The sequence below is a fragment of the Lichenostomus cassidix genome, chromosome 24 (genome assembly GCF_008360975.1).
Source record: "Lichenostomus cassidix isolate B80296 chromosome 24, HeHo_3.0, whole genome shotgun sequence".
NCBI classification, from domain to species: Eukaryota; Metazoa; Chordata; class Aves; order Passeriformes; family Meliphagidae; genus Lichenostomus; species Lichenostomus cassidix.
The window spans coordinates 746230-772011 of record NC_139504.1 but is presented as its reverse complement, the minus strand read 5'-3'; the positions used below and the strand labels follow the sequence as shown (position 1 = coordinate 772011).

The 25782-nt window shown below is 49.4% G+C and overlaps 1 protein-coding gene across 2 annotated transcripts in view; it reads left to right on the top strand.

Moving 5' to 3' along the window:
• The first annotated feature begins 15957 nt into the window (after window positions 1-15957).
• FLI1 (Fli-1 proto-oncogene, ETS transcription factor) overlaps window positions 15958-25782 on the top strand; it is an 84713-nt gene continuing 74888 nt past the window's right edge. Inside the window, exons 1-2 of one of the 2 annotated variants that reach the window (XM_085081977.1) lie at window positions 15958-16346; window positions 18197-18305. In XM_085081977.1, coding sequence (XP_084938103.1) covers window positions 18240-18305 — 66 coding nt within the window. In that variant the 5' untranslated portion in view covers window positions 15958-16346; window positions 18197-18239. The remainder of the gene's footprint in view (window positions 16347-18196; window positions 18306-25782) is intronic. The other variant, XM_085081978.1, reaches the window with a different exon arrangement.

Here is a 25782-nt window from a genome sequence, read left to right as displayed (position 1 = left end):
TGTTCCAGCACTCTGCTTTCCACGGCTCCATAGAGGTGTTGGATAAATTTCCTGTTTCACTTCTGCAGCAGTGAGCCACAGCTTTATCAGGGAATATTCAGGGAGACAGACACTGCTTCCAGACACTGCTGTCTCCATAAAAGAGAGCTGTGAAATGAGGCTGTGGAATAATTCCTTTCCTGCTCACCACAGGCCAGCAGTTCAAACCCTCAGCTGGAGCTGACAGCATGGGTTCGCCTGTGACACACAGGGATGGTCAGGAATGGAACTCTTCTTTCCACATGCACTCACATAAAATGGACTTCTCTGCTCCAGGATGGAAAACCGAATGTTTTACCTTATGCCACTAATTTATTTTGGTTAGAGAGCAAGTTCTCTCTTTTCTTTAAGCAACTAAAAATTATTGATTTGTAGTTTCCTGATAATATTTCCGTTCTGCAGTTGAGGCTGTGAAGTCTTTGCACTCAGAAAATAAAGGAGCATTTCATCATCACTTTTCCTCAGGGAAAACTTCCAGCCAGAGCTTTGGTACGTGGCAAGTTGGAGAGGCATTTTGCCCAGGTCACAGAGCAGAGCAACGCTCAGCCCTAACCTCATGGATTATTCACCTGCACACCCCAAACCCAGGCTGCCTGGCACTGGAAATCCTGGGGGCTGCCCAGTTTAACTGGGATGTGCTGCCAGCAACCCCAGCCATAGGATGCCCCTGGGCAGCAGCAGCAAAGGCACCAAAACCTCGGGATTGTGCAGCAGGAGATGTGGCAGAGACATTCCTGCTCCTTTCCGTGCTGCTGTGTCACCAGCTCAGCACAGATGAGCCTGCAGAACAAACATGCTGTGGCCAGATGTGCTGAACAGCTGCTCAGACCAACAAAGCAAAACAACAACAAAAAATAACAGAAAAAAAGGGAAAGGAGGCACATTCATGGATCCTGCAGGGTACAGGATATGTCTGATGGGACGTGGTGGGACTTCCCAGGAAAGCCTTGTGGCACAGTGATGGCTCAGGTGTGAGTGACATCCCTGCTCCCAGGGAAAGCACTCACAGCCCTGTGACCAGGCTGTGTTATCCAGGGGGATTGGGACACTCCAGAGGGTGACTCCATGGGGATCCACATCCCTCCTGCTGCCCGGCAGTCTCAGATGGACACTCAGGGCCCCTTCCATCTGCACATGACATCATGGGGTCTGGATTTACAGCGTCCCTGGGGGGTAAGGAAGTGTCCTCATCCCCTCCTGCAGGCTCATCCCACAGTGCAAACAAGCCCTGTGCCCAGCCCTGCTGCTCCAGGGAAATGGCATTTGGGAGACACAGGGAGCAGGGCACAGCAGGGCCTTAGCAGCTCCTGGCCCAAACCTCGCCCAGGATCACCCACAACGGATGGAAACCAGGAGTGTCCAGCCAAGCCCTGGGTCCTGCTGGTATGATCCAGGATGGTCTGAGCACAGGACAACACTGTGGGGTGTCCCCAAGCCCACACAGAAATGCTGCTGCCTTTGCAGCCCTAGAAAGGACAAACCCCATTCCAGAGGCAGCAGGACACAGCCCCAAACAGGGAAACTCACTGGGTTACACCAGTGCCCTGTGGGGCAATCCCCCATGGGGACATCCTGAGCTGGTTTTTCCCCCTGGGTGACCTCAGCCCTACTGAAGTGAGGCCCCACTCAGCCTCACCCTCAGCCCACCTCCTGCACTGGTTCAAAGTCACTGATTTAAGCTCATGCCCTAAGCCCTCCAGGTGTAAATCCAGGTGAAAACTCCCATCTTTTCCCCAGCCTGACTTTGCCAGTCAGTGACAGGTCCCAGGACATTAAACCAAACCCAGCCCATCCCTCTGTGAGCCCACAGCATCCCTGACCACATCATGGACCTGATCCTCCTTCCAGTTTTCATGTCAGGGCATGTGGCTGGTTAAACAGAGCCAAATAATCACAGCTCTCAGGTTGGGATTGGGTCATAGATTCATGGAATCATGGAATCATTCATGCTGGAAGAGACTTTAAGTGTTTGGAAGGCCTGGATCCTCTTGCCTGATGCTCACGTCCCGGGGGAGTGTTGGGCTCTGCTCCTCTGGGCCCCGTGTGTGGGGCTGGGGGCAGGGGGAGGATGTTTTGTCTTGCTTGGGCTGAGCTCTGCTGCAGCTGGGATTTAAACCCAAGCCTGTGACCCTGCTCTGAGCAGCTGTCCCAGGAGCAGGACCTCCATCCCAGCCCTGGCTGGGAGCAGGGATCCCTGGAGCAGAGCCAGGGGACAGCAGGACACTCACACCTCCCAGGCACCGTGGCGGTAGGTTGGACATCTGTAAATATCTGTATATACATTGAATGGCTGAAGTCAGGAGAAATTAATGACTTGGCAGAGGTGGAGCTCTGCTTTGGTGACAGGCTCTGGCTTTCCAGCAGCTCTCCCAAAGAGACCAGGAACTGCTGCTGCCCAGGAAAACCCCTGGGATGGGCAGAGTGTCCCAGCAGCTGCAGCCAACAGGAGCCATGGGCTGCACGGGTGACCTCAGGGGGCAATGGAAAGGTGACAGCAGAGCTGCTTCCAGCTTAAACACACACAGATATTCCCCTCTGAGCCTTCCCTCAGCCCCTCTGGAACCTGCCCTGCTCATTCCTCCACAGGGATTTAAAAAGGCCGGGCAGAAATGCAGAGAGATTTCTCTGCACCAGCAAACCAAATTTTCTTGCCACTCTGCCTAGGTCTGAACTCTGCTCTGTGCACCATTGGATTCCCCTGGAGTGATGGGGTTAGGTGAAATAAATAAGGAAAATTAGAGTTGTAATGCTCAGGGAGTAGGAACTGGCTTTTTGCACACAGACCATTTCTTTCTCTGGGTGCTGCTCTGTCCCTGCCTGATGTGGGAAGATACAGCATCCTCCTCCTTGCCTGCCAAGTCTGCTCACCTCCAGCCAGGCCCATCTGATGCTGCCCATAGAAGTGGAAAATGCCGTGATGTGCATCTTTCCTTGGCAGTTTGGGGATGCTCAGAATAATCTCCAACAACTGGAAATCACTCCGTGAACGACGAGTAAGAGCAGGAGTCTGACTAGAGCAGGGATCAGCCTCAGTTCCTGGCCTCACTGAAGGTATTTCCCAGTACTTCCACACATCCCCAAGTGCAGAACCCTGCTCGGGGTAGCCATGAATTTCTGTCAATATGAAGAAAATTCTGGTTATGGGGGACAGGAACAGGGACAAGAATATCTCTGGAGCTGGGATCATTCTCGTCACCTTGGCAGGGGATCTGAATTTGGAGTGCATAAATGCATGGGGAAACTTAAAAGGCAAAGAGCTGTGATTCCAGTTATGATGGAAATGTGGGAATTTTATATATTTGAGGTAGCCCTGGAGTGGAGGGGACACACCTTTTTCCCAAGGTGTTGCTGTTTCAGTGGTGCACTCACTGAGCTCAGCTCAGCTGGAAGCTATGCCTGCTCTCCTGGTGCACATGGGGACTGAGGACATCCAGGCTCCAAAAGCATCCCTTTCCAAACAGGCCAGCAGCCGCAGCACTGGGGATTTTAGGGTGTCAGGAGCTCCTTCCCAGACACACAGACACCCCATGGCAGGCAGGTCCCTGCTCAGGGCTGTGTCTGTGGCAGGGGTGGCACCTGCTCCTGCCTCAGCCTGTACCCAGCCTCCCACAGGAGGGAAGGTCTGGCTGTGACTTCCAGAGCAGGAAAAGCAACAGGAATAATTCACCCTCCTCCAGCAGGTGCTGGAGGTGGCTGTTTGCCCAGAGAAGGGGCAAGGAGCTGTTGGGGATGGAGCTTTCCAGGGAAGTCTCCTTTCTCAGATGTTCAGAAGATACATGGAGTACACCGGAAGCTTCCATAAACACCACAGCAAACCCTCAGGGATTTGATTCCATTCCAGGGCAAAACCTGGGGCATGGCTTTGGAGAGGAATGGACAGAGAGAGGCGTGGGGCGGGAGGTGATGGCTTCCCTCACAAGACTTGTCAGGCTGGGAGAGGGGTGATCCCTGTGGTGCTGCCCAGGAGAAATGTCCTGCTGATGGATGCAAATCTCCCTCCTGGGTGACATCAGGGCTGTATTTCAGAATTCCCAGGTGGACAAAGCCTGGCCAGGACACCCACACTGCCCTGCCCTGCCTGAGGCTCAGCCCCAGGCAATCCTCATCCCTCCTCCCAACCCTTCCAAGCCCTCTGACAGGAGGATGCCTCAGGAACAAGCTCCACTTGGTAAATGACTGTATTTATGGCAGCAGTGCCATCATCTCTGAGCTCCCAGACCCAAACCCAGAGTTCCCTGCTGCCTGATACCTGGAGGTATCCTGGTCCTGGGGAGTCAACAGCAACATCCCAGTGGGAACAGGACTGGGAACAGTCATGGGCCAAGTGCCCCAGGACTGGCAACTCCACCAAGCAGGGCAAAAACTGCCCTTTCTGAATGATCAGTGGTTTTGAAGCTTTGACTATTCCAGATAGAAAAAAAAGAAAGAAAAATTAGAAAGGGGGTAAGGAATCATGAAAATAGAAATATTTATTTTTGACTGAATCAAACCACCTAAATCCTGAGCTATCATGCTGTTTGATTTACAGAGATTTTTTTAAACCAAATGGTGCTCAGGGTGGAAATAAAAATAGCATTTGACAGCTACCAAACCCGGACACCTTAAGTTTGGAAACACTGGGAAGAAAGTCTGAATTTAAGACAGTTTTGTGAGGCATTTCAGAGCTGCAGGGAGGCTGAGCTGGGCTTCTGACAGAGGAACCTGGAGCAACCTCCCTGCTCATCTATCTGCTTTAACTCCCCCTTCTCTCCACCACCTTGACTGACTCCAACCAAACTCTAAAGTCTGGATGTCCCAGTCATGATTGAATTCCTACAGATTTTATAAAAATCAGCAGGTGGGTGGAGGGGGAGCCCCAGCTCAGCCCCCAGCAGGGACGAGGCAGACAGGGCTCTGATGTGACACCTGCTTGGCTCAGCAGGGCCAGCCCAGCCCTGGATGGTCAGAGGGACACTGAAAGGAAGGGGATGAGTAGGGGACAAGGAACACAATCCCACAGGAAAACAGGCTTTATTAATTTTGCTGTCCACAGAACATCTGTAACATTAAAAAAAGCTGTGGCCATGCAATGCTGCTCATCCTTCTCCAGGACATTCCTGGTGCCTTTTCCTGAAGCATCTTCCATTGGGAGCTGAGGTGGGCAAGGAGCAGGGCAAGGCTGCGGCCTCCTCCTCTTTGATCCTCCGTCCAGGCTGACCTCCTTCTGCTCCCACGTCCTGGGGCTCTGCTCTTGCTGACATTCTGCTCCTCTGCTTCTGTTTATTTGTCCTCGATTGTGTCATTGTCTTAGCCAGGAACTTGGAAAGCTCCTTGGAAAGCTGGCTCAGGCTGCCTCTGCCATCTGGCCGCTGCTCATCGCTGAGGATTACAGTAGCAAACCAAACCCAAACATTGGGAAATGGGCCTGAGGAGAGCTCCTATTTAATAGGATAATGGGACGGGAAATGGGAGAGAGATTGTCTGCTCCGAGGCTGAAGAGGAGCTCTCCTCAGGGTTCCTCAGACAACTGGAAACTCCCAGTGGGTTTGCATCTCAAAGGTCCTGATGACAGGGATGGGGAAACTGAGGCATGGGGCCATTCCTTGTGTCTGTGGCAGAGCTGGATGTCCTGATGCCCAGGAAGATTCTGGGAATCCAGCCAAGCGCAGGTGGCTCTGAGGTCACCTTCTTCACCCCAGTTTGGGTGCTGACTGCAGAGGACAGCAGTGGCCAAGCCGCTCCTCCGGCAGGGATCACTGCGGAATGGGCCAGTGACAAATGGGCTCTGGCTGCAATGAAGCGATCTTATCGTGGCCTCTGTTCCTCCCCCTGGGGGGACAATGCAGGGCCGTGGCTGCCTGGCGCAGCTCCCATTTCCCCGGGTGGTCACGGGTGGCTGGGCACCGTGAATCAAAGTGTCGCAGCGGGAGCAGGAAATGGCCGGGATGGAGAACGGGAGCTGAAACCTCTCTGCCACGGAGGGTCCAGCCAGGGAAACCCAGACAGACCCCAGCTGCCTTCACCCAGGCACTCAGGGTGGCATTCTAGCAGCACCCCAGCTCTTCGGAATTCCACCTTGGAATTTTTGAGGCCATTTTTTGACCGCTCAGCCATGAAAGCTGGGAGTTTGCAGCTGCCATCCGTTCTCATCGCCCCTCTCCTTCTCTCTCCGTGTCGCTGTGGAAACATGAGCAAGGTGAAGGATTTTCCTGGGGAGGTGATGGAGCAGAGAATCCCCATGGATTGAGCTGCTTTTCCTTCCTAAAATAACCCCAGGTGATGCTCCAGCCACTCCCTGTGTGTGAGACCTGCGCCAGTTTCTCTGGGAGCAGGGAGGCTCTGTGCTCACTCTGTCCTTTTCCAGCTCTGCCTTCAGCATTCCCACGTCCAGCAACACCCAGCCATGGTTGCCATGTCACTGGGCACAGTTTTCCCCTCAGGGATTCGGGAATGGAGCCCTGCTCTCCATCTCTAGTCTACAGATGGACAGGCCTGTGAAGCAGACCCTAAAAACTGCCTGGGACAACGCACATCAGTGCTTCATTCCCACAGCCATTCCCAGAGCAATTCCCTGTGCCCAGAGGGTTCTGTCAGTCCCACAGGACTCCTTTACTTCCATAGGTTCAGACTTTTCTTGGCATACAGCTTGCTGCAGGTCGAGAAGCTGCTCCTTGCTCACCAGCTCAGTCAGAGGCTCACATTCCCCTTCCAGCTCCTGGAGCTCCATCAGAGCCTCTCTGATCCCAGGAAATGAGCTTTCCAAATGAAGCATGCCTGGCCCATTGATAAAGAAGGCATCAGTGGCCAGCCCAATTTCTTTTTTGCTTTCTTGGTCCTCATAATGGATGAGATGTGGAAGGTGTCCCTACCCACGGCAGGGGTTGGAACAAGATGGGCTTTAAGGTCTCTTCCTACCCAAACCATTCTGGGATTCTGTTGATTCCATGATAATTTCTCCCTGTTTCTGTTTTTTTTCCAACACATTTGTTCCCAGAGGTAGCTGGTCTGAAAGCTATGTAAAAATTGGGTGTTTCCTGCACCTTAGAGCTGCCTGGATCCAGATCTGTGTGTCCAGAGAGAAAGATCAGCCCCTCAGCTTTCCCTGTGCTGGTTGCATCCCTGCTCTATCCCAGCTTCTCAAGGAGTACATATCTATGTCTCCAAATTTATCCCAAAAGAAGGTCTAAACCTTGCATCCAGTGGAGACAACAGTGGAGTTTGTTGATTTCATCATCACCAGGAGATCAATCCATAAATTAGCACAGCATTTCCCATGCAGGGCTCACAAACTCCTTTATCATTCTCTTCAGACCTGGGCTGCCTCGGGCCCTGAGCCTTTATCTGATCCATGGAAAACAGGATATCTGGGGACCTCTGAGATCAAAAGGAAACTCTGCACAGGTCAGAGAGAAGCATTTTGGGGCTGCTGGATGTGCTCCCTGAGAATTTTTCTTCTATGGGAGCTTTGTCACTGTGACCAAGCTGTGCTGGAGATCTCTGCTCCCTGACTGCAGGGACACAGCTGAAGGGACACTCCCTGGCTCACACAGGGACACTGGACAGAGGGTTTATGGCCACGGAGCTCCCCAGTTTCCCTCCACCTTGAGCACTTTGCCAGCACAGGAACATTTCCATTCCCCCAGCACAGCCGTAGCTGCTCCAGCTCTGCTCTGGTGCTGTGCTGTAAAACCAGAGCCACCTCAGAGCACCTGGAAAATGCCATTTTTGGGGCACTCCAACCACCCCAGGGCTGCCAGAAGGAACCACTCTGCTTCTCAGGCATCAGCTGTGCTTCCCAAAACCTGAACTGAGTCCTGAGCTGCTCTGGACCTGGGAAGTGAAATCAGTTCATTCTGCTGAGGTGAACAAGTGACAAGATGTCACCCAGCAGTGCACAGACATGGAACAAAGAGCACTTTTCATCCATGCAGGATGACAGATTGCAGGGATAAAGGTTTCCTACCATCCCAGTCTGAGCACAGGGTGTAAGTGTATTTACACTGGGATTTTTTACTGGTTTAGTGACCAAGCCCCACTATGGGACGCAGCAGAGCTCCTCTCATGTGGCTGCAGCCCAAAGTCCTTCCCAAGGCTTGAGCACCTGGGTGTCACTCCAGCCAAGCCCGGCCTTGGGGAGCCTGGAGGGAGATGCTCATCCCAGGGCTCTGCTGCAGAAACTCCCCTTCCCTTTGGGAAGGGCCTGATGTTTGGGAACAGGGCAGGATAATGGGAGCACAGGGGTTCCAAAAGCCTGTTGCAGTGGGACCTTTGCTGAACTTCCCTCATCAATCTCCATCAATCCTCCCTCTCGTGTGCCCCAATTTGGTCTCTGAACCATCTCCCTTCCTCCTTCCCCTCCCCTCCCTCTGCCTCCCCCCCAACACACAGGCACATTTCCTTTTCCTTAAGCAAACAATTTTCAGATTTAAAAGTGAACTCTGGGTGCAGGCTGGAAAAAGACAATGTGGCCTGGCCCCTTATCTGCTGCTATCTGCTCCTGACAAGCTGTGAGCCCAGATTGGGCCTGCAGGAGATTTCAGTGTTTATGGGCCACGGCAGGGAGGGAGAAGAGGGGAAATCTGCTGGGGGAGATAAGTCCAGGAAATAGGGCTGGTGACTGGAGCAGAGTCAACAAAGCTGAGCGAGCAACCGGACACCTCTGGAGTCCCAAGGATGTGACTCAGTGTCACGACTCCGTGTCACGACTGCAGCTCCCCAGCCAGCAGAGGGGGTTCACGTGGAGTGCTCAATGCCTGCCCTGGAGAAGGGAAACATCTTGCTCTGTTTATGCCCTTGGAATGTTTTCCAGTGAGGAACCCAAATTTAAGCTCCTCCATCCATAGGCAGGCTCCTGAAATGAACCTCTGGGTTTTGCAGGACTGGGAGCACATGCTGGGCCCGGCAGCAGCTCAAGGCTCAGGGCATCCCACTCAGGGTTCATAACGTGCTGTGTAAATCTAGAAGCTCCCTGGGCCCCAAAGAATCACCTGGTTTTGGCCATGTGCCCCCAGTGTGCCTCAGAACCCACAGCACGAGGTAGGAGCTGCTCACATGGGCACCAGGAGACTTTTATAACCACCAGGATGTTTTTATAATCACCTGTTATCCCCATGTGAACAAGGGGTTTGGTGGTAACTGGAAAAATGTGTGGGCTTCATCTGTAATATATTTCAAGCACAAAAATATCTGGGCTAATTATATCCAAGAACAGCAGCTCACGTTGTTCTTGCAGCCCAAAAACTGTCCTAAGCCTGGCTGGGGATTGGAGAAGTGAGGTTGTGTGCTCTTCCTCTGGAAGACCAACTGGAGGACGCTTTCATGCTCTGGTGGTTGTTTTTAAGCAGGACAACTTTTACAAACTCTGTTCTTTGGGGCAGCTGGTCTGGTTTTACCTTAAACTCTGTAATTTATGGCAGATATTTCATATCTGAGCTACCGAGAGGAAGGGCAGCCTTATGGAGAGCAGAGTTCCACTGATTTCAGCCTTCAGCTGCAGAGCTCTGGGACAGCCTTGCTCTGTCCTGGTTCACTGCTGCTTTTACGGACTGAACTCTCTGAGTCAACAGAACTTTCATCTGGTTGGGTGATGGGGTTTTCCTCATGCATTGCTCCAGCCCCTGCTTTGGATGCTGCTGTTCCACACTTCCCTTGCTCCAGCAGCTCCAGTTTTTCTCCTGTTGTTTCACAGCTCTGGCACACACCCAGCTCCAGCTGGGAGCTCCAATATTGAAGGATTGGTGTGCTCGGGCCAGGGAAGCTCCCCAGTGGCCCAGGCAGTGTCCCTGGGCCAGGCACCTCTGAAAGCATTCACAGAACCCTGGAATGGTTTGGGTTGGAGGGACCTTAAAGCTCATCCAGTTCCACCCCTGCCATGGATTCCAGGGTATTTCCATGGTGCTCTCCATCACTTGCACGAAAGGAAACCAAGGCTTCCCTCCCCTTCCTACAGATACCTCTTTTGCCCCCACACCTTTCCCTGTGGATCTGCTCTGAACCCCAGTTTCATCCCCTCCACTCTTTTGCTGTCTGAGCCTGGTGGAAGATTCCCTGCCTACAGCAGGGGGTTGGAATGAGATGAGATGAACCATTCCATGATTCCATGAAATCTGCATTTCTCCCATCTCCTCTCCTTGCACAGGCAACAGCACTTCCTTCTTGTCCCAGACAGTTTCTTTGGCCCATAAATTGGTCAGAGTTGCACTCAGCCTTTCCTGCTGTCCCTATTCTGGTTGGGATGTCCAGGAGGCCCTGTCAGTGCATGGCAAAGCCCTGATCTGGAGGCATTTTGTGATGCAGCAAACTCTCACTTCATAACATCAACCAGGGAGGTTCCCAAATCCTCGCTTCTCTCCAGCTGGGAGCAGTTATTCCCCACAAAGCAGCTTCCCATGGAAGCTGGGCAGGGAGCACTGGAACACTTTAATTTTCCTGGAGCCCCCTGAGCTGTTGGTGACAGTGTGGAGACAAGGGCTGAGGTATGAGAGCTCTGCAAGGGAAAGCCCTGTGTGGGGAGGGCTGGAAAACACCATTCTCCTGGTTTGTTCTAAATTTCCTCTTTGTTTTATGGTTCATCTGATTTGAAGAGAAACCTCAGTGGAGGAGTGGAATGGGAAACACACTTCCATGTCAAACCCTTGGAATCACATCAAGCTCCTGCTTTAGTCATTTATTTCCTCTAATTCACCTTGGGGTTGGGGTTTTTTAATCCTTTTCACTCATCCAGCTGTTTATGTGGCCTTTTGGTGAAGCTGTCTTTCTCGTCCCTCCCTTCCCTCCTGCTCCACTCCTGTCCCATCCACAGTGGATCAAATACAAAGATTTTTCAAGGAATTTACCTCTGGAAAGAAATCATGGGTGCATTTGCTTGGTTGGTTGATTTTCTGTGGAGACCAGAGCAGGTGGAGCCCCTTTAGAGCTCCTGAAGGGTTTTTTGGGGCTGCTTGGTAGCAGGAGACCTCAAGTCCAGGTTGGCCAGGGAGACTCCAAGGGAGAACCAGGACAAGAATTTAGGGTTTTGCTAAAAAAAATAAAAAAGGAAAGATGAAATCCCAGAGTGATCAAAGGTCTCGAGCTGTGGAGCTGGGCTGTTAAGGAGAGGGAGCTGTGCCAGAGACAAGGGCAACCTCAAGGTTTATATCCCAAAAAAGAAGATTTTGACCTCTTCTAGAAGAGGTGCTTCATGTAACATTTGCTAAAAAGCAAAGCAGCAGCAAACCTTGAGTGAACCTGGGGTCACGGCCACTTCTCTTTTCTGAAGAGGCCAAGCTCTGCTGGAGGAAGACATTTGCTTTTCATTTCTTTTCCTTCTTTTCTTCTTTTTTTTAGCCAGCATCAGTTGGGCAGGGATCTCTGTGATGAAGGAACCTCAGAGGGGTGGCAGTGCTGTCACCAAGGGCCATGGCCACCCAGGTGAACCCTTGCAGTGCCACTGCAAGCTGTGACACCATGGCCATGGCTGTTCTGTCACTGAATGGATGCTGAAGGGGCTCAACACAAAAATCCTGGGAAAAAAAGAGGTGTCACCAGGGCCACATGTCCAGCAGAGAGGTCCCAGGAGAGTGGGATTCCTTTGGGGGACTGCTTGGGAGGAGCAGAGCTTGTGTGGGGTGAAGGGATTGTACGATTCTTGTCCTGCCTCTGCCACAAGGATTAAATCCCTTTGCCATGGGAATTCCTGTCCTGCCTCTGCTACTGCAGGATTCGACCCCTCTGCCCCCAGGATTCCTGTCCCACCTCTGCCCAACCTGCTTTCATGGGGTCTGAGGTCTTCCCACCCTATCCCTAAACTTCCCTTCCTGCCTTTTTTCCGTGAAGCTTTCTTTGTCCAGGAAATGTCACTGAACTCCTATCTCATCCCACACAACCTCAGGAGGATCTCTCCAAGGACTGGTAAAACCCACATGAATTGAGGCTCACACCAGTCCCCAGCCCAAACTGGTTTAACAGGAGTTTCATGGCATCCCACAGACAGTAAATAATTTCCTGGGATGTTTATAAACAATAGGAGTGGAAACTGATGTTTTCTAAATGATCAGGGCTTTAACAACAACACCAAACTCACACTTTTTGTAACTTCACAACAAACACTCATCAAAATAAATACTCCAAACATGTCCTCAAATCCAGACAGTGAAAAGAGAAAGGTTCTCATTCCCATTAAACAGACTTGGAACAAGGAAATTAAAATTCCTGGGTGATACATGAACTTTCACCTAACATTCCTTTTTCAAGAATAATATAGACTCTGACAGTGACAGCAATCCCTTTTCCCCTATGCCCTCATTTTATCTGTGGAACTAAAGCTTTCCCTGTGTTGTGATAATGATTTTATCAATAATTTATGATTATTTATTTGAATACACTGATCACATCCATCACTAATACTAGGGTGAAGCGTATTCTATTTCAAAGGTTTTTTTTTCTGCTAGAGAGTGATATAGCAAAGCTGAAATGTTTTTCCCAAAAATATTTATAGTGGGTTTGCTGGTTTTCAGTGGAATTCATCAAAGTGCCTTTAATGATTAAATTAATTAGTGGAAAGGAAAGAACAGATTCTCACTGAGATGGGGCTGAGTTCTCTGAATGAAACCTTTTTGCAAGGGTAATTTATGATAGAAATTCTTTCATGCTAAAATTCTAAATTTACCCTTCTTAGTGATTGAAAATGAAAATAAATTTTAAGAGGGAGGATTTTCCTCTCAGACTAATAATTTAATTTCAGGAATAAGGCCATTTTTAATTCAATTTAACTGGTCCAGATATGCACAAGTACCTTTGTATCTGATGCTGCTCAACGACAGCACAGGGAAAAGTCAGAATTTGCAGCCACAGAGAGTCCTTATCTCATCCCCAAACTCCCCAGCAGCACGGCAGATGCAAACCCAGATGGACATCTCTCTGTGGCAGTTGTGTTTCACCATTTCTTCCCTGAATCCAGGAATTCAGGGGAATTCAGGGGCATTCAGGAGTCTGGTTTTGTTCTACTTCCAGGACCTGTCTGGGAGATATGAAGCTTTTGCAACTTAAAGCACAAAGTCCTGCAGTGGGAGCAGGACATGGAAGGTGTTTGGAGCTCTTCATTGCTATGAGGTTCTGCCCTCGGGCAATGATGGATCTTCCCGTTTTTCCCTCCCCAGCACCCAAATCTGGGTTTTGTGGGGTTGATCTCATTGAGACAGAGTTGTCACCTCAGCTGTAGCTCCTCTCCTTGGCCATGGGACCAGGTTCTGAGGTACCATTAAATTTTGGGCCAAGCCTGGGAGGGGAACAAGGGCAAAACAAGTTGTTGTCTTTATTTCCCCACAGCATGTGGAAATGGTGATGATCAGGTAAAATCCCCACATTTTCCTGCCAGGAAAGGGAAACTGAAGCACAGCAGTGTGTGTGTGGTTCCATGTCAAGCACTGGAGCTCCATCTGCCTTCCCAGACTTCCCCCTTATTCCTAATTAACATGTTGAGGAATTTTAAAATGTAATAAACATTATTTCTAAACAACCCCAAAGGAAAGCTTGCTTCTCTCTGGTTTGATGTAAACATTTATAGCGCAGCTCCATCCTTAAACAGTTAATCTTATAGTGACCTATTAAAATAAAATGAATTGTGTTATAATTCATCCTAAAGCAACCTCGGGGTGAGTGTATCAGGTAACTCTGCTTTTGCAGCCCTCATGACGTTTTTAATCAAATTCAGCTGTAATTGCTGGAGCATTCACATGCCTCTTTTAATACCGTGCCTCCATTTGGGACTCATATGAGTCTGTTTTCTCTTAACGTCTCTAATAAATAGAAAACATTAAAAAAAGCACATTTTGCAGGACTAGGAGCTTTTCCACCGTTTTGTTTGTTCCCGCAATTGTCTGACGGGCTGATGGGAACGCGGCACTTGTCAGGTCCCCCGAGCCCTGGGATAAAACCTTTGTGAGGCTGAAGTCGCTGGTTTTGTGTCGCTCGCACCCCGTTAAAGGGGACAGGGACACGGGCTGGAGCGGCTGCCGCGGGAGCCGAGGGAGGGATTTCATTAGCATCTTTAAAAAGTCACCGCCCGTGATGGATGCTGAAATGTTGCTTACGAACAAATCACCCACGGTTTGGGGAGAAAAACATGAAATGCGGGCTCTGCCTCCGAGATGTTCGTGTAAACAAAACTCCTGCAACTTTCCCTGCCCAGGAGAGCAGGGGGGTGGTTGGGTTGGGGTTTTTTCAGTCTCCGCCGCTACAGCTGTTTCCAATTTGCCAGCAATTTTCTTTTGGGCTAGTAAAGCTCCCAGGATGGCTGGAACTGGCCACATGGGTTTCTCCCCTCGGCTGTGGGGTTTGGTTACAAGGGGCAGCAAACCCAGCTCAGGATTTGGAGCAGCATTTCCCCTGAACTTGGGAGTGCTTTACATCCCAAATTTCTGTTAGCGCCAACCTTTCGAGGTTATTTCATTGCAGGCTGTGCGTGTGCTCAGGGGTGCCTGCCGCAGCCAGGCTGAGATTGCTTAAAAGGTGAAGGAAAATAAGAGGATAACGGCACGGGACAGAGATGCCCACGAGGGTTCCCTGCCCCGCCAGGAAAACGGGAAGAGGCGTCAGTGAACACAAGAGCAGAGCCCTCGGGGTTCCTCCCGTGCGCCGTGTTCTGTGTAATTCACACGTGGAAACGTGAGAAAAGAATGACCGATGACTTTGAAACGTGAGCCCGTTCGGTCCCCGGCTGGCTCGGCTGTGCAGAAAGAGTTGTTCCCATCCCCGCAGAATAATGAGATTAAGGCTTGGAAAGAGCATTTTTAACCCCACGCATGCGATTTTTAAAAAAGCCTTAAATGATGACAACGCTGTTTTTGATTTTAGGGGTTTTTTTTTCCCCGATTCCCTTTGTCTCCTATTTTTTCCCTATTCCCTTTCCCTCCTGTTTGTTCTCCTGATTCCTTCTCTCCTGAGCACCTCGCAAGTCCCTTGAGTTGCTTTGCTTTTCCTTCCATGCTAAGGCAGCTTCTCCCTAAAATCCCCATCCCCTCACCTTGCTTAGGAAAGGTTTTCTCTAGCCACAAACAACAACAATTATGATAACAACAAAAAATCCAAAGAATTTCTATATTAAAAAGTGGAGAGGTCCCTGGTCGCTAGGTCCAGGTCTGAGTGTGTTTTCCTTGGAAATTGGGAGGAATGCTAAACGCCTCGTCTACCAGGGAGTAAATTGTGTGCGGAGCTCAAGGCACGGCTCCCAGGTTGCCCTTTCACCCCTTCACTTTATATGTTCCTCTTATTAAGGAGAAAAATGTTTCAATATGTTGGAATTTGGGGCAAAGCCGGGAAGGAGAGAAAGAGAATAGAAAATGGAAGAACATTTTCCAAATAGTTTTGGTAACCCTTCTGAGGGATACATTTCAAATTGATGTTGTACTAAAATCCCTGGAAGTTTTTGTCCAGGATAGTGCAAAATATTGTCTGCGAAGGCTTCTGAGCTGACAAAATGCGCCAGGAACGTGACTCCGATGGGGGGAAAACCACCCCTGGATTGAAAATGTGGTTTTTTTCCCTCCTGAACGCGTTACTGTTTCATAGGCTCTTATGAAATAGCTTAAAAGACCTGGACGCTTCGGCTTGCAGGGAGAAATGTGGAATTCTTGATCCAAAAGAATCGTTTGGAGCCTATTTCATCCCGCTTGTGTGCATCTGCAGTGTGCTCCGTCATGCTTTCAGTCCTGCTGCAGGGGGAAGTGGGTTAACTCTTTTCTAGGTAAGAGTCAGGAAAAAAACCTCAAAATAAGGAACGATGATTTAAAAACGGATATTTGAAACTTCCTTATTTAAAAAGGGGGGATTTAAAGTAGCACTTGAGCTCCACTCAGCGTCTCTTTTCGGCTTGACTCCTCAGCCATATTTCTTTTAAGTTGTGAATTTTTTTCCTCTTTTCCCCCCCCCTCTTTTTCTTTTTTTGGGTGTGCTGTTTAAAGTCGCTCATAGCACCGGGAGGGCTCATGGGGCGAGGATGTCCCATGGCAACGAATAATCTGAGGGAACAGCTGGAATATTGATAAGGGGGGAAAACGGAAATCAAATGAAAAGTAGAGGGCAGAGAAGCGAGGGAAAGGAAAGCAAAGCACGTCCTGGAGCTGCGAGCAGCACAGAAGCCCCCTGAGGAAATGCCTGCTTGATGCAGCCTGTCTGGATGGGCTGGGAATTTTAACTTCAGCGCTGCTTTGGATCCAACGAGTTTAAATCTCTCTTCTCCCTGCAAAACTGCAGCGGCAAGGATCCACAGCTGGTGGGGAGTTTGGGTTTTGGTCTCAACCTGGATCTTTACAAACTGCTCTGCCACTGGCTGAGGGGAAAGGGTCTAAAAGGTGAGTCCTTTCAGTCGTAGCAATAAGAAAAAGCGATTCTAAAAGTAGTTTAAGAGGCCCTTTTTATATCGCGGCTGACGCTGGCAGGGCGAGACGATTGATAAATAATCCACTGCAGACTCTTGAAAACTGGCTCCAAAATATGCAGATGTATTTATTTATTTACATGCACAGGCGTAATTACGGCAGGGAGGTAAAGGGTGAGGGGGACGCTAATCAGGGGTAAAGAGGGGAGCGGGGGAAACCAATATGAGAATCCTTGACCCCAGAAAATTTACTGGCGAGGCAAAATTACCTTGTCCCTCCACTCTGCCTGCCCCCACCCCCCGTCGCAAGTTCAGAAGCAAAAGAAACTGGAATGTGTTAGGAGGGAGGACGACAGGAAAAAAAGAATTGTACTTATCAGAAACACATTGTCCGCTTTAGAGCCGCTTGCCCTCCCGTGCCAGCTGGACGCTCAATAAATACTTTAGAAATCAATAAAAGGGGGGTTACGTGCAGATAGCGAACTTTTATTTTCCAGTTGTTTGGCTGAGGGGGTTTTTCGTTGTTTTTTTTCTTTTCTTCTTTCCCCTAACCCCGCGGATGTTTCGGTGGCTCCGGGGGTGTCCCCGCAGGTCGGGGCGCAGCTCCAGCAGCCAGGCAGCTTCATTAACGCAGTTTTGTAATTAACCCCCGGGGCTGGCTCGGATCAGACCCGGACAATCCGCGCTACAGACGTAGTCAGAACTCCACAGCTTTTCTCAAGAGCTCGGAAAACACCCCAACCAACAACCCCGGAGTGTCTGCAGCTCGTGCGCGACGCTTGGCGCATCTTTCTCACCCTGTCGGATCATTTTCCTGTGGTAATCCCTGGATAAATGTCCGACTTTTCCCTTCCATCCCGGGAAAACGGGACAGAACCAGCAGCACCTAGGAGCAACAGGCTGAGGATGTGTGTGAGAGTGTTTGTGCTTCTTAATGATGCACTAATTCCACTTAGCTAATTACACTTAGATAATTGTTTTCTGGCGCGTTCCAGAAGGACTGAAGACCCCGAGAGGAGCAGGGGGGACAAACAGTACCTGTTGTCGGGTCTGTTTTCCCACACACCATCACATTTTTCACCATCGTTGTTAATCTCTGCGGCTCTGCAGTGACGACTTTGGGGGTTGGAGGCAAAATAAACCCTCCTGTTCATCAGGAGCTCATCGAGTCTCAGAAGTACAGAAAAACAGATGTAGTGCCTGAGTCTGAGATAAAGTCTGAGCAGGACCCGAAATAGAAATAGGATTGACAACCCTGAGAGCTCTTTTCATATTTACAGCCATGCTTCCAGCCGGAATATTTTTTAATTTATGGTTCAATTATTGTCGGTGAGGAAGGTTCTTTAAATCAGTCGGGGCCGGCAGGTTAATGGCTCGGGATGGTTTCAATGAGCCAGGAAAGGCAACTGCCCCTCGTTTAGCCAAGGGAAACCTTGGGGTACGAGTCAATGGGGTTAACTAGGCTCGACATGAAAACACGAGTATTTCAGCTGGCTTTTAATTGTTGGCTAAGAAATTCAGTTAATCAAATGTCAAACATTTCCCTCTGCTCTTGTTGAAAGTGAAGAAGGTTCTTTTCCTGAGGAGGAGGGAGAATCCAAAGGAAAAACCTAACTGTTATTAAAAAACAGCAATAAACCCCTGCTCTCTATTACTTGACTTCAGTCACTGTGTTGATGTGTTTGTCCATTAAAAATTACACTTAAATGCTTAATCATTCCTCTCTAGATTTTGTTACCAATCTTATTATTTAAACCGGGCTTTATTCCTTTGCTTTTCTACATGCACATATGTGATTTGGAGTTTTTTTATTATTTATTTCAGGTCAAATTTAGGACCTTTAAATATATCTAATAAACAAGTAAGGATGTTTCAGACTGTACCAGACACTTCGTCTTACGTCAAGGTAAGACATGACAGCATCTTTAAACAGGTAATGTCAAAAATCACAATCCTTCCAAATTCACAGTCCTTTGTATTGGTTGAAAATTTCATTCCCTTTATTACTGAATTTAGCAGGAAAAAAATCCCTTGATCTTCGGTGGGAGAGGGGTCAGACATTGGAATATCAAATTTATCATTTTGGAAATGTGCAGGGTTGAGTGAAAAGTTATATCATCAGGGACAAAAAATGTGTTAAATTGGGCTTGTCTTTTATCCTGCATCGATGCTGGGTTTGCTGGGTTACCCCAGAGCCACTCATGGGTACACTCAGGGTATCCTGAATTCCATGGTCCAGGTTTATTGCTCTGGAACCAACATATCCATAGGGCTGTGCTACCAGGGTTGTATCCCAGGTTCTATCCCAGAGGTCTATCACAGTAGTTCCCTAAATTTCCTTCCAATTTTCTGCTTTCCCAGCCCCCCTTTAGTTCTGAACCAGAGCTCAATTTCATTTCTCTTCTCCTCCATGCCAACTCCTGAATTCCATGTGCAAGATGATCTGTGGAGTTGTGTGGTTTCTGAGAGGTTCATTTCAGAATGGATTTAGAGGGGGAAAATACAGAATGAGTTCAAGCCAAACATCTCTTTCAGTTGCTGAAGCAATGGATTGTCACACCAGGCAGTGCTTGGTAGCACTGGGACTTCTTTCCATGCTCCTGGTGGTTTTCCTTGAGTGCTTCCATGCAATTGAGTGGGAAAATTAACTTCAGTTGTTTTGGTTTTTAACTGATATTACCAGATCTTGCACTCTAAATACTTGTTTGCATATATAGATATATATTTATTTATTTTAAGTTTAAAAATTGATCTTACGATGTATTTTGCCACTTCTGCCTCTTTCTTTTTTAAAGATTAAAACAAGAACCAAAACAGGGTTGGCACAGCCTTGTCCGTTTGTACCTCAATTGAGCTCTATATTATATTTGACATCATATAGGGTTTTTTTCACAACAGTTCCCAAGAATGTAAATAAACCAAGCCTGGGACATCTGGGTTACACGTTTGAGGCAAACCCTGCATGCAGCAGCACTTAGGGAAAATCTAAACCACAAGCCTCTCCTGTCCCTGAAGAAACACAGGAGGGTGTTAACTAGAGCTGGGTGGATAATTTGTAATGAATAATTTATTACAGGAATTTGGTTTCCCTTCCCCTCCCCCCGCCCCTTTCCCTCAGTCAATGATCTGTGCCCCAATTGGGATTTTCATGTGCATCCACATTGCTGGGGATGGTCCACTGAATTATTCCTGTGAATAATCCTGAGGTTATGGCTCAGTTTGGGCAGCTTGTTTGGAACAAATAGCAGTGGAAATGCAAGCTTGGGATGATGCCAGGTTGTGTGGCATTGGGTGAACTTGTGCAGCTGCTCCACATTTCTGCAACAAATCCAACCAGGAATGGGCAGGATTCCTCACTGGGTTGACATCCCCCAAAGTCCCACTCCCATCTTGGTGTTTCAGGGAATGTTGGTGAGTTAACTTTGCTCATTAAGTTTGCATAGCTCTGGTACAGACTCTGGAGCAACAGAAACTCCATGGGAAACAACTGAAATTCAAGTGTGGGGAAAGCAAATCCCCTCCAAGTTCAAGTAAGGGAAGATGCTCCCCAGTGTGAGCCTGGCTGTGGCATGGATTCCCTTTGGAGCTGGGGCTGTGGGAAATGCTCTGGGATGTTCTGTTTATGATGAGGAGATGAAGGCCCTGTGACGTCCCATAGTGAGGTGTCACTGCCTTGTGCTGGGAGGCAGATCCAGGGCAGCTCCAGTTAGGAGCAAAATTCCGTGGAATTAAGCGGAACTGAGATCCAGGCCCAAATAACTGAACATTCCAGCAGGACTGAGGGAGCCTCAGTCCATATCTGTGTCAGGGCAGCTTCCTCATGGAGTGCAGTCCTGCATGGACAGAGTTCTCTTCCCAGACGTTTGTGCTTTTTCCACGAGGAAGAGCTCCTCAGGCAGGACTCACCCAGTGTGGAGGGAGGGATGAGCTGTGGCATGCTGGACTCTGCCTCTGACACAGCCCTTCCTCCTCAGCCAATGGTATTTTGGGCAAGGATTCTGTCTCTGCTATTTTGTCTGCAGAGCTTCTTCCACACCAATGGCACTGGGGAAATGATTTGTTCCTGTGCTTAAAAAAATCAACAGGATTTTGATGGAAGTCTGATCCAAAATTTTCTTCATACAAAGGAAATATCTCCCAGTGACTCTAAAAGTTTTGAGTTGGGCAGCTCTGTCCCAATGGGACCAAATGGTACCTGGGCAGCTCATTTCGAGCTCCTCATAAAAGTGGGAATGTGATGAAATTCAGGGAAGTTTGAACCTTAAGCACACAGGTGAGGTCAGTCTCTGTTCCCTCTGAGTTTGGTGGCAGCTTCCAATGACTCAAAGGCATCCAGAGGCAACAGAGAGGTTCTGACAGTGCCTGACTTATTCATGGAAGAGTTGGGATTGATTAGTGTTCCAGGGAGATGGTGGGAAACCTGGGTATGGATCCACTCCCTGACGGAGTGAGCTTGGAGCTCCTGAGCAGGGCACTGCAACTCTCCTCTGCTGCATTTCCCCATCTTTAAAGTGTGGGGCAGAGCAAGGGGCTGCTCACCCTGAGACACCCCTGCCTTCCTGCCCTTCCTGCTTCCCCACACTGACCTGGGAAATCTTCCCAAGCTCTGGGGAGCAAGAACATAGAAAAGCAGAAGACTGAGTCCCAATTATTCTCTCTTTCCATTATTATTATTATTGTTATTCCTATATTTTATGTCATTCCTTCTCCACAAAACCTTATTTGCTTGTCTCACGGGATGGAGAAGTATTTTCCTTGTTACTTTTTTGGGATGTGTACACCACCCGCACCAGAAAAAGTGAGATTGTGACTGATCTCTTCTGCAAATCCTCTCCAGCAGATGCACAATGTGCATCAGCGTCGGGCTTATTCTGTGCCTTGTACAGAAAATGCCTTGTCTCTGTGGGTTGGAGCCCAGAGGGGGTTGCTGCAGGGTTCCCAGGAGGAAGAAATTCATCGAATATCCTGCGAGCACCTTCAGGCCACAGGGTTCTTGTCATGGCTTTTCAAATGCAAACTAGGGGGTGAGGTGAGGGAGCAACAGGAGGCAGGGGAGGGTTTAATTCTAAAACACTTGGTTTTAGCAAGGATTTTGATGTCGAGTCAGTCGGGTTGGAGTTCAGCTTTTCGGTGCTGAAACCTTGATTTACATCACAACACAGAGGGTGTATCTGAATCGCTGATAACAGATCCCATGGGACTCCTGGCAGGGGAACCCAATCCCACAGAATCTCCTGGCAGGAGAACCCAATCCCATAGGACCTCCTGGCAGGGGAACTCAGCCTTCTCTCTCATACCTAGTTTTGTAGGGGCCTTAACTCAATGGAAGGCTGAGAATTCATAGAAATAAGAAATAATTTTGATCCTTTCTGGCTTATTCAACAGAACTGTTAAAGTTTTTCTATTCCTTAGATCATTAGGGACTGAATGATCTGCAAGTACTTAATGATTCACAGTGTATCAGAGGGTGCTAATCCCATCTAAACACGAAGACTTGACTTTAGAGAACGAAACATGGAATATAATTGGGAAATTAAATTTTAAAAGAAGACTGGAATCCTGGCTGGAGGGATATGGAAAGCATTAGGGCCATAGGCAAAGCAACATGACCTCTGAGTACTGATTTTTTAATTATTCCCATTGCCACGAGCTCCTCTGGGCCACAGCAGCCCTCGCTCCCCTCCTGCCCCTCCAGTCTGTGGTTTCAGATGGGTGTAAAGGTGGCACAGGAACAATTGGGGGGATTCAGTAGTCACCCGCGCTTTTCTTCCGCCCTTGGGCAGCATCCAAACGCTTCATGTCCTCTTTTATCGTCTCCTCCTCGCACACTCAGCGCTTCTGCTTTCGCTTCCCGTGCCCTGCCCTCCCGAGGCAGCCCCGGAGACGGGGTGAGCTTCCCTCCCTTCCTGCTCCTGGAGCCTCTTTCCTGCTCCTGGAGCCCTTTTCCTTCTCCTGGAACTCATTCCTGCTCCTGGAGCCCCTTTTCTTCTTCTGGAGCTCCTTTCTTTCTTCTGGAGCCCCTTTCCTGCTCTTGGAGCCTCTTTTCTTCTCCTGGAGCTTCTTTCCCGCTCCTAGAGCCCCTTTCCTTCTCCGACAGCTCCTTCCCTGCTCCTGGAGCTCCTTTCCTTCTCCTGGAGCTCCTTTCCTTCTCCTGGAGCTCCTTTCCTTCTCCCGGAGTTTCTACTCTCCGGGCAGCTTCCACTTCCGTTACCAGCCCTGCCAGCCTGAGGCAAGAGTGTCCAGGCACAGTCCCTGGGACAAGGAGGCGAAGGAGAGGGCGGTGAGGAGGGGCTGTCCCGACATCACCCCGCTTTTCCTCTCTTTCCCTCTTTCCCTCCACGCCTGGAGATGACAATCCAAGCAGTTCCGCTGCCCTTTGCCAGCTTCTGCGGAAAGCTGTCTGCAGCCCTTGGGAAGGGCACGGAGATGGATCTTGCTCCGGGAAGGAACCTCTGCAAGCGCGGGGTTCTCGCGTTAAGCCCGGGTTTAACGCAGCCACAACGTTTGTGGTGCAGCACAAAGAAGGATATTCATGGAGGGGGAAAGGGGCTGCGTGGCTGGGAACAATATTGGGTTTGTTCTGGCTCCCACTCCGCCTGGAAAGTTTACAGAAGCCCTAAAGAGAGACGGGGTAAATTCTTTTTTTAAGGACAAAACAGTAAGGTTTTCTTTGGAGCGGGCACTGCCAAACCCTGACAGGGACACGTCCTTTTGCCGCTGAACAGGAGCAGAGGACAGGTTGACAGGAAATAATATCCTGAGATTTCATTTGTTTTGTAGCGGAATTGGAGCCTGATGGACGGAGCGAAGGGAAGGTGCTGCAGAGGGATCCGTGAGGGCTCTGCCCGCAGGTGCTCAGGGATGCACGGGTGGAACGGGTGGAAACCTGCCCGTGTTCCTCGATCAGCTGGAGAACTTGAGCCCGGCAGGAAAGGGAAAATCAAAGCCTTCCTGGACTGGTTTTCCCCCGGTCCGGGTGGTGATGTTCCTACTGAGCGCATCCTCCAGCGCTTTATCCACTTCTGCCTCTTCTTTTTTCCCTTTTCCCCATTCCTGGCATCCCGAAGGGTTCCAATCCCTCTCCCCTGGGCTCGGGAGGAGGGGACAGCGGCTCCAGAGAAGGTGGGAATTGCACTAGCTTCGGGGGCAGAAGCTGCTCTGACTCCTACGTCACTCTCACCCTCCGCGATGACTAATTACGTCTATATCCAAACCTTTCTCTCTCTTTTTTTTTTTTTTTTTTTTCCTTTTTGACACTAATTTCTCGGGACACAAACTTTGCTAAATTGTCGGGCTTTACCAAGTCGTTGATTAACGCCTTATGACAACTTGGTTCTTTAGGATTTAGTTCCTGTTTGCACCGACCTCTCCACTCTTAAGAGAAAAATCTTTCTCCATTTCCCTGTGTCTTGCCTTTTTCCCGTGCTCAGCCCCAGCGCTGCGTGGGGAAGGGCTGGCATTGTTCCTTCCTCGCCTTACCTTCAAGAGGCCGTTTGGCTTTCGGTCGAGGTGGGAGAAAAGTTGTTTTTCTCCTGGAATTGTGGCATGTTGGAGCTTTCTAAAATAAACCAGACTCCCGGGCACAAGGGACGAGCTTTTCCAGTGACCTCCGTCTTTAGGCAGCAGCAACCAACCCCCCTCCCCAGCTCTGCGACCTTTTAATGGCTCCATTCTTTCCCAATTTACAGAAGAACGCCCCCTTCCCAATATGCTGGATCCAGGGAGTTCTGTATTCCAGCCTTCCCTATGCTCTCCCAGCCCGTGTTTAGAAGGAGGTGTGGAGGGAAAGGGGAGCAAACGGGGAAGAAAAGAGCGAATGCTAAGGGGGAAAAATGCTTTAAATCTTTCCTGTAAATCTCCAAATATATGAAGTCTGAGGAACAAATTCAAAGCAGGCACGGCCGCCTGAAGAGAAGTTAGAGAGAAATATTCTGTTCCATTCAAGCGCATCAAGGGTCTCGCTGAAGTCTTGTTTGGCTAAGGTCAGACGAGACTGGGTTCTCCAATAAAAATAAATCTCAAATTAATTATGGCCTCAAGCGAGGGGCCAGACGTTCGGAGCTAGTGCACTGTAGTCTGTGTTTCTGGCCTTCAGTATTTTTGGGTTTTGTGCCTCAGCTTTTCAATAATTGCGGAATGAGGGGGGGGGGAGGGACGGCGGGGGCAGTTTTATTGGGACATGGAACTCAAATAAAAGCAGCCAGGACGCCTCTTGCCCCACTCGCCCCTCATCGCGATGCAGCTTCAAAGCTACTGCATCTTCTCCACCCCACTTTTAAGCCGTTATGTTTTACTTGGTGCCGATTAGCGGGGAATAACTTCCCGGCTTCAGGTTCCCAAATCTCCTGGGCTGTTCCTGTAGGGAGGAAGGACTCGATCCTTCAGTTCTGCGCCGGGAACACTCTCTCGATTCCCTTTTATTGCTGGAGCTGAAAAGCGGAGGTTTGCCCAATTAGTTCAGTTAAAAATTGGGATTCGTTTCTGGTGATCAAATCCCAGGGCTGTAGTTTGGGCTTTTTGCTTGTAAGAATAGGGGGTTAGAAAATAAACAAAACACGTCGCGTTTTCCTTTCTGCAGCGGAGTCGGTGCCAGAGGAAAGTCAGAGACAGGGATTTGAAACGCTCACTGGAGCTGGGGGAGAGTTTCCCTCCAGTGAAGGCTGGAGCAGGATAAACTCTGGCCCCCTGCAAGTACAGAATGATGGGAATTGTGCATACCTTTGGAGAGGATAGAATGTATAGCAAGTTATCTAGAAAATATTATTGGATGTATAATACACACAATGCACCCAGCGCAAGTGATGTAAATACACGTATATTGAAAGCTCGTTCAAAAAGAAAAGGGACACTTAGTCACAATTAGTGGGAAATGAGACACTTTCTAACGACAAAGCCAGGGCGTGGACTTTGAGGTTTTTTGGGTTCCCTTCCCCGATCACCGCATTAGATCGCAGCGACAATTCCAGGCTGGGCTTAACGAGAGCTCAGCTGATGCTGTTGGGGTCAGAGAGGGTGACAGAAGCCAATCCCCTCTTCCATCCTCGAAAAATCATATTTCTCACCTGCAATGGGGCTCGGGAATGTTTTCATTGTGTTTATTCCTAGGAAATAACTGGACGGTTTTGATTATGAAGTGATGCCCGCTAATCCCGTGTGGGTTACAGGCAGAAAATCAAAATCTTTAGGGTTCTGCGAGGCACTGGCACCGAGCTACACCGAGGGCGAACTCCTGTGGGTCTGGGCACGAAACAGTTCCAGGCCATATCCCCCAGTGGCTCCTTATTCCTTTCGTTCGGATCGCGCCAAACGCGGCGTTTTCACCTTCTCCGTGTGGGGCTGCAGCAGCTAGGACACAGCCCTAATACAGGGAGAGGTGGTGGGGACGTGCCAAGCGCCTGAGATCAATATTG